Source organism: Bactrocera tryoni, chromosome 2 (assembly GCF_016617805.1).
Source record: "Bactrocera tryoni isolate S06 chromosome 2, CSIRO_BtryS06_freeze2, whole genome shotgun sequence".
Lineage (NCBI taxonomy): Eukaryota > Metazoa > Arthropoda > Insecta > Diptera > Tephritidae > Bactrocera > Bactrocera tryoni.
The window spans coordinates 35,943,309-35,952,107 of record NC_052500.1 but is presented as its reverse complement, the minus strand read 5'-3'; the positions used below and the strand labels follow the sequence as shown (position 1 = coordinate 35,952,107).

Here is an 8,799-nt window from a genome sequence, read left to right as displayed (position 1 = left end):
TAGGGTTTACTTGACCGACCGTTCATACGAGAATCTAAGTCATCGGTTGGCCACTAGGAGGTAGCACCCGCCACAAATAATGGTTTGGGCCGTCCAATTGTTTTCATCGAGCCTGGCGTCAAAGTAAATGCGACATATTATCGGGAAAGTGTTCTGGAGGCAGCTTTGAAGCCATGGGCAAACAAACATTTTGGTCGCAAACCATGGACGTTTCAACAAGACTCAGCACCGTCTCACAAAGCGCGAGTGAACCAAGAATGGCTAAAAAACAACGTTCCGAACTTCATTACGACCACTCAATGGCTCTCGAATTGACAAGATGCGAATCCAATAGATTATTCTCTCTGAGTCATTTTGAAGAGCAAGGTCCGAAGTAAAAAATACACCAGTCTCGAGATGCTGAAGGAAGCCATTGTCCGTGAGTGGGCCAAAATACCGGCAAGTCACATTCGGGCAGCTTGCGATTCATTTTTTGACCGTCTCAAGGCCATAGTTAAGGTTAAAGGTGGTCATATCGAGCAAAAGTGAATTGGTCCTGAATTTATGATTATTTTCACACATTTTGTACTTTAAAATAAATAAAAATAATTTTCCAGAGCGAATTTATGGCTTTTTTAATGGGTTACACTTCGAGTGCCGGACCCTGTAAATATGTCGATTATTTTTCATGTATTCTGATTTTTATAATGTGATAATGAATGAAATAAATGTATATAAAGATTTCAAAATAAACTATTGCAAACCTTACAATATCATTGATAATATCGTGAACTGTGAGCGTATATACCATATATCTAAAACCGATTATATATCTAATGCAACAAAAGCGCCTGTGACAAGAAAGCTTACCTGTGTATAAACCATATTAATTTTATAGAATTTTTAATTTCTTCCTTCTAAATGCCAGTTCGAGCACAATTTCTCAAATAAACACACTTTGAGTTCTTGCATATAGATACATATTTATTTGCTTATCATTACATAAAAATATTTATAAACGAATTTCAAAGAAAATATAATACTAATCAGTCTACGAATGTGATATTTGGTTGAGTCATTTGCATTTTGTTTTATTTTTATTTTTCTGCCTACGAACATTTACTATAATCGATTTGGTTTATTTAGTAATTATTATTTCTTTTAGTAGGGTAGTCCACATAGTAATATATTTTTTCCTGCTTGCTGCAAATTTATTTCAGATAGGCTGCTAAATTCATGTGCTAGGCTAATTTGCATCTAAAAAACAAGTATCTAATCTCAGAAACACTTTTATAAAATCGCTTTTGTATCACGGCTTATACTCTTGAATGAAAGGATTAAGCTTTATCCCACATTTCGTTAGCTCCTTAAGAAGTAAAAGATCTTATGGCATTCACAGACACTGTGATTTCTTGATTATTTTCTACAAATTTTCCTTCCACTTCTCTTACATATTACAATAATAAATACAACCTTCAAATAGTAATTTAAAATATGGGAAAAATTAGAATTTTTGCTCTCTACTATTTTTTCCACATTAAAATATTGCTGAGCAACAGTTTTCCTGAAAGATAACGAAGAAAAGACAATTTATTATAGTCTTTCTCTTTCCGAAATGAATGTTCTCGTTGAAAAGAGGAGAAAAGTAGAGAGGGAAACTAAGTCTAACTGGTGTTTGGCTCGATATCGAATGTCGCTTTCTTTTTTTACAAAACTCATAATATACTTCAAGCCAATATATTTTATGAATATTTGGTCCAAATTCCACTTCTAATTGTAGTGTGGATAAATTAGATGCAGACATCTGACGGTTGACTATGTAAACCACATTGTAACTAATATGAACGGCAAGCCCAATAATATATTTCCTATACAAGTTACAGATTTAATGTCATGCCAACTCTTAGATTTCAGTCTCAATCTAGTTCCAAATAGAAAAAAAACAAGTTCTGTTATGAACCAAAACCGAAACCTTTCTATCATTTAAACTCCAATTTTTCGACAATCAAATAAAATCCAATAAGCTTTATCGATCCAATCCGTTTGAGATATCCCAAAAATTATATTTTTGAGCTCCAAATTTGGAAATATAAATTGAATTGTCAATTTTCATGCTGAATTTTGAAATAAGTAATTATTAAGCTATATTTTGCATAATTTTCCGGCTTTTCGGGACTGAGTTTGAAGTGCAAATAACCAAAAGAGTATAGTATACATAAATTTCTACAAGGGTTACGATCTTTGCTTGATTATAAGTATATTGATATTTAAAAAAAGAAAATCTGAAGTAAAATTGTTTCAGTGAATTTATTATAATAACTTTTATATCAAAACATCACAAACGTTACTGAGATACACAATAGGCTTCTCCATCATTACCACATATCCTCGTCAACATTGTAGCGCCCTTTCTACTAAAACCTGAATATAGGTGTGCATATAGTGTATGTTTACGTACATATGTAAGTGGGTATAGTCTATGGTGCTTGAATACATATTTTTAAAATCTTACGAATTTCATAAATATACAGATATGTACAAATATTTTTTCGCTCGAAAATAATACATATATATTTTTATGCGCTAAATTAAGAAAAACCAAAACAAAAATTATTTATAGATTTGCTTAAAATCATATATGTACATAAGTGGCTTTTGCTAAAAACTTTGCTCGACATTTTATATTATCTATTTATTATTACAATATTTTATATTTATATTTATATTATTTTATTTTATTTTTCCTTTTCCAGTTTGCTAGTAAGTCGGTATATTATAATTATGAACTTTTGTAAACATTTGCTGGCTACTTTGGTTTACTCTACTCACTTTTTACTGTATAAGTAGATTGGGAACATTTTTTGTTGTTGTGTAAAATTGTTGGTAAATTATTTTGAGAAACAAAAATATCGTATCAATTGGTGGGCTCACAATTAGCTTATGCACATAGATACATACATATAAATTTCAAAAAATTTTGCAACGTTTTTTAAAAATTGACAGTCTCTATTATTTACGGATGCAACGCTAAATGTCACGCTGGGGTGTATACAGACATACATATTATACATAAATGCTAGCATAACAGTATGTAAACATCGGCATATATAGTACATATATGTACATATGTAGGTGTTATCAGAACAGTTCTAGTTTTGGACAACATTTTGTTGCTTTTGTTTTTGTTAAATACTAAATGTGGTGTTTAAATCACATCGTATAATATATATATTTATATGTATGCCATAAATTATGTAAGTACGTTATGTAATATCTAATACATGTTTGCTACATCCGTTATGTATATACATTATAGGATTTGATGTTAATTTATTTTCCTGTTATCCATTGTTGGTTTTATTGTTTATGTCAATACTTGATGAATGCTGATCTGATCACTTGATTTGGTTTGTGTATTTGTATTGATTTCTGAATGTTCATATATCTATTTGGTTTAATACTTTTATGTAAGTGTATAAAGGGTGGTTCATATAGTTTCTGCATTTTCTTCTAATTCCTGTTCCTTTAGGTAAAATATATTTTTGGATTTTGCAGTTTTTTAGGCAAGAAAGTTTGGACGAAAGTCAGCTGATATAATCTCCTTAGAGAGAAATTAAATAAATATAAAAACAGTGGCAACATTGCCCGACTTTTGTCTGAATAAGGTGTCGAAGATCTGTCTTCGATTCTCCAAGCGTTGGATAGCAGCGAAACGGATAGACGATACCCGTTTTTTAAACAAACTGGCAGCACTTGGGAAAATATGATTTCTAACTTTTTTATTTGAAAGAGAAATATAGTACTTTTTTAGGCTTTTCGAAAATATGGAAACAAAATTTGGTACCACTTTTTACATTATCCGTTTACGCTTTTATCTCGAATTAAACTGAATAATACTATTGTTACTGTTTACATGAGAATATTTTGAGTAAATAGCAGAAGCAAAGATGGCGTGGAGAGAAATAGCGATCGAATCACATTATTCAGAAGACAGATCAAGATACCGTCACATTATTCCAAAGCCACTATTCAGCTTGAAGTTCTATAAAAAGAGTTTTCTTTTCAATAAGCATTTTTCTCAAGTACCAGGCCGATATAAAATTGCTTGTTTAGACCGAAAGTCTTCAAAATTGCTTCTCTAGGGGCCTTTTACGAAAAATCGAAAAAAGTTAACATTTATTCTGAAAATCCGATAATCAGTTGAAACGTAAAACAATATAATTAAGGGAAACAATCTACACTCTGTGAACCACCCTTCATCAGTTAATTTAATGTCACCTAGGAATGGGTTCTTACGAGAAACGTTTTCAAGGCAAAAAGTTAATGGGAAGCATGAAAAGTATGCCAAAAATATTTAAAATATAACTATAAACTAATTCAAATACACTTGTATTTTATAATATGGGTAAATCCCGTTAAATTACAAACCCTAATTCATGAAAAGAATTTATATGCTTTCATACTTAAAAATTATTTCCTTGCGTAGTGTAAATGTTGGGTAAATGAGAGTGCTCGTGCGCCTACATACTCGTGAGTGCGTGAATTTTCGAATAAATATTATAGCTTTAGGCGCGATAGCCAGTATTCTCCTTCTGCAAATTACTGCTGTTTATCACATTATTAATATCGATGACCACCGAATCGGTCATCGAGCACTTGCTATCCAACTCTGTTTGCCCTTCGAGCAAGGCATTTCCGTTTGGCGTACCAACTGGCACTTCCTGTATGAAAGAAATGGGAAGATAAAAGTTAAAATCAGTAAAGCGTAAAGCGAAATTGGAAGTAATAAGTTTATTTTAGAAATATCTGGCAACATAAGTGGTATTGTAGCTGTACATTGTCACTTCGTTGTGCGACGCAACACTTTTGCCCGGCGGTGGCCGCTGTACGACATTTAAACTCGGAACGCGTGTAGTACATCTGCAATCGGATTTTTAGTGATCATAGCAAATAGCATGGCATGTTTGAGTTGCTCAAACTTTATATGAATTATGTATGTATGTATGTAATATATGGAATTACCTAAGTACATTCCTACCGTTTCTCGTCGTTTATGGTATAATTTTGACACGGTTTTTTCTGTATACGTAGGCATCAAAGCCGATTGTATTACCTGATAGAGTATGGCGGCATCCAGTGCCATTAGTTCTTTTCGTGATAGCTCTTCAACGACGGCAGCGGCATAACAATCGCCCAGCATGTTGTTTGTGGTGCGCATCCGATCTCTGAAATTAGTATATGAAGGAAATATTAGATTCGAAAAATAAATCAAATATAAAATAGATAGGTAGAGATATGGTCGATATAGCTATTTGGAAAGTTTTACTGATTACTCCTTGATACTATAGTGCCTTTAATCATTGTTCGAAATATAATAAAACCTAAGTAGTTAAGAGAAAAACTAAGCCATTCACATAGTTTCCCCGAGAATAAGACGTAAATTTGTAATTAGAACTAACATTTATACTCGCTACATGGGCACCGAGGGCGACGATCATTGTGTATATATAAGACTGTTAAGAGCGATAGCATAAAAAACCACATAACGATTTTGGAAGACCGTAAAATGAAGCTGGTGCTCTGGTGATACTAAAGGAAGACATTCGATATATCGCTTATAAAACCGGCGGACCCGGTCTCTCGAATCAATAAAAAAATGGTTAAATTACTTTTAAGTGCTTCCGTATCCACAGAGTTTTTCGGATTTTGTCCGATAGACATGTTTTTGTCCTGAAACTTCAAGATAATGCTCACTGGGGACAAATCGGCGGGACTGAAGTCGCTTTCGAAGTAAAATACCTATCATAATATAAACAGGTATCGAGAAACGTGATAACTATTATCAGTGTATCGTCTTTGATGGCATTTATAATTAAACCAATTTTATAAAAAAAATCAGTTTTTCATTAAAATGGTACGAACTTCTCAGTTTGTCTCTTAGATAATTACTTCAACTTCTTTTTGCACAATATTAGGATATTTGCTCTAATCTTATTCCACAAACACAATTAGTATTTTGATGGTGATGTACCAAAGTCAAATCAGTGGGGTTTGCTTCAACTCCATTTAGTGATTTCAAAATCTACCATTTTTTTTTGAATTTTTATATTTGCGAAAGGCGGATCAAATTCAAGACGTTTTCCTGAAATCTAAGAATATTGGGTGAAAAGATTTGTTTTGTTTTAAGTCTAGTTTTCATAGGCAATATTACGGCTTAGAAGGGTATGTACATGAAATTTAGAGAAGATACTCACACAAACCAATCGACAGCAAAGAGGAGAGTAACATCTTGTACCGGAGCATCGATGGCAGTAAGGACCACAAGCAGCAGAACCAGAGCAGCACTCGGAACACTAGCCGAACTCATAGAAGCCGCAGTCGAAGTCAATAAAACCGTGACCAGTTCACCAAAACCCAACGGTATGCCACTCATCTGGGCGATAAAGATCGAGGCGATCGAAATGAAGAGTGCCGTGCCATCCATATTAATGTTACAGCCGATCGGTAGCACAAAACGGCTGATGCGCTGATCCACTCGCAACTTGTCGTTCATGCAACGAAATGTGATCGGTAGAGCAGCAGCACTGCACATCCACGAAGTGTTAGCCAGTTTCGGTACCGTAGTGATCCAACAGCAAAATTTCAGGGTTTCGAGGAGAAGTATTGTCATTTCGGTGTGACGATAAAGTGATGCAGAGATTCAGGTGCAATTCACATAAAACGCGTTAGGCACAGCACAGCCATTTTGTAGAGAAGAGTCAGTCGGCCATTTTGAGTTTGTTGTTTATCATGATTTTATAAAATTGTGGTTATTGATTTGTTATTTGTTATTTTTGTAAACATTTTCAGTTTTATGTTGATTTGTTGGTTATTTGTCAAATGACGCATTTCGATTTGTTACGATTTTTATAGTTTTTTTGTTTTCAAAATAAAAATTTAAAATGCAAATCAAAAATTGGAAACCAAAAAGAAGGAAAAAAATATTTGTAGCAATTAAAATTAGGTCTAACGGTGCTGCATTCATTAATCACAGTCAAAACCACGACCACATAACCGCATATAAAATACATATATGTATATATAACGGTATATAGTATATACTATATATATACATACATATATACCTATATAGATAAGATCGTGGTGTAAACTTGAATGCAGCCAACGTTAAGGACATACTATTATATATTATATATATAAATGTATATGTATATACTATATACTATATAATATGAGCGTGCTCATATACATATATATATTATTATGAGACAATTTCTGACATTTAAAAGTGCTCTCTCGAGTATACAAGTACAATAATCAAAAATGCAATTATCACAGATACATAGACTTCAGATACGTTATGAGGCAGTACAATAAGTACATATGCATGTATGTATATATGTATGCTGTTATGCGTATTATGTTACATACATACAAGATAGTTACATAGTTTTACATATGTATGTAGATATGTTCGCTTACGTTGAGGCTGTCGCAAAAGCGGTCAGCATGGGCTGTATAAGTCCGGCATAGAATTTGAATGGATTCCGTCGCACGAATACAAAATAAATCCCCTGCATTATAATGAATTGATATAGGCATACGCCAATCAGATTGGTGAGTATAAACCACATCAGCTGCTCCATGACTAAATGCAGATCGTTGACGCCCAAAATCTTGCCAGCTATCACTGAACTAATGCCGATGGGTGTTAGCCACATGACGCAGGTGACCATCTTCATAATGACCTCAAAGACGGCAGTAAAGAAATCCACCACAATTTGCCCCTTTTCGCCGATCGTGCCCAATATGGTGCCGAAGACTAGGCAGAAGAAGACGATGCCGAGCGTGTTGGTGCCGCTGCGATATTGCACCACACGTATGAGCGCCGGTTCGAGTACGTCCCCGCCTTGTTGTTGTTGTGCTTGTATCTCTTCGGTTGGTTCGAAATCGGTGCCGATCGCGGTGTCATTAAGTGTCTCATTGAATGTATGCAAAATACTTGGCTTGGGAAGGTAAACAGTGTGCGCTTGTTGAAACGATGCTTGAAAGAGATTGTCCGGGAAAACGTTTCTGAAAAGAAGCAAATTCAAAGCCTGACATTTTAAGAACACTTGATCTAAACGATATATTCATATTTTATACCACAAAAATTGGGGCAAAATTAAGAGCGATTCAAATAGGATTTTCCAGGGGCAATAGAAATATAATTTTTTCAATCATTTTATTCAAGAATGGCAATAGCTATACCGCTTATCCGATTGAATATTTTTCTATGCACACAAGTATGTGTTAATATTTGTTGTTGTATGAATGTGCTTCAAGCAAACTACATATTCAACGAGGACGGTCCTGTTCCGAAAAATTCTCAAAAACGAACTATTTCGCTAACCTGTTTGGTTTACATACATCAACAAAATTTTTATTTTATATTATTTATTAATATTTAGAGAGGTTAGGAATGTTGCCAATTTTAATTTTTGTCTCTAAAAAATATTTCTGAATTGGAAGCTTACTTAAGCATCTTTTATAGCGATGTACTTGGTAGTGTTGCTTCGGAATCATTTCAACTTACATTTGATGGAATAAATCATTTAAACAGGTGGCAACCCTTCGCAAGAGTAAATTTATATTCTTTTCTCCATCGAACAATGACAAATAAAATTTGTTTCTAAAAATTCGTCCGCCTGGCCGTCAACACTTCAATTATTATTTCCGTTATGTAAACGGAAATTCGAACAAATGCTCTTTTTTTGCTCACAAAACATTTGCACCAGAGAACGTATGCCTTATGATATTGAAGTTCCTTATCCACCCGGT

The 8,799-nt window shown here is 33.8% G+C and overlaps 1 protein-coding gene across 2 annotated transcripts in view; it reads right to left on the bottom strand.

Annotated features, from left to right (window-relative positions):
- Positions 1–2,717: 2,717 nt before the first annotated feature.
- LOC120768214 (excitatory amino acid transporter) overlaps positions 2,718–8,799 on the bottom strand; it is a 30,938-nt gene continuing 24,856 nt past the window's right edge. For both annotated transcript variants that reach the window (XM_040094785.1, XM_040094784.1), the window contains 4 exons: positions 7,462–8,052; positions 6,234–6,563; positions 5,093–5,204; positions 2,718–4,700 (listed from right to left, as the gene is read on the bottom strand). In XM_040094785.1, the coding sequence (XP_039950719.1) occupies positions 4,545–4,700; positions 5,093–5,204; positions 6,234–6,563; positions 7,462–8,052 (1,189 nt within the window). In that variant the 3' untranslated portion in view covers positions 2,718–4,544. The remainder of the gene's footprint in view (positions 4,701–5,092; positions 5,205–6,233; positions 6,564–7,461; positions 8,053–8,799) is intronic.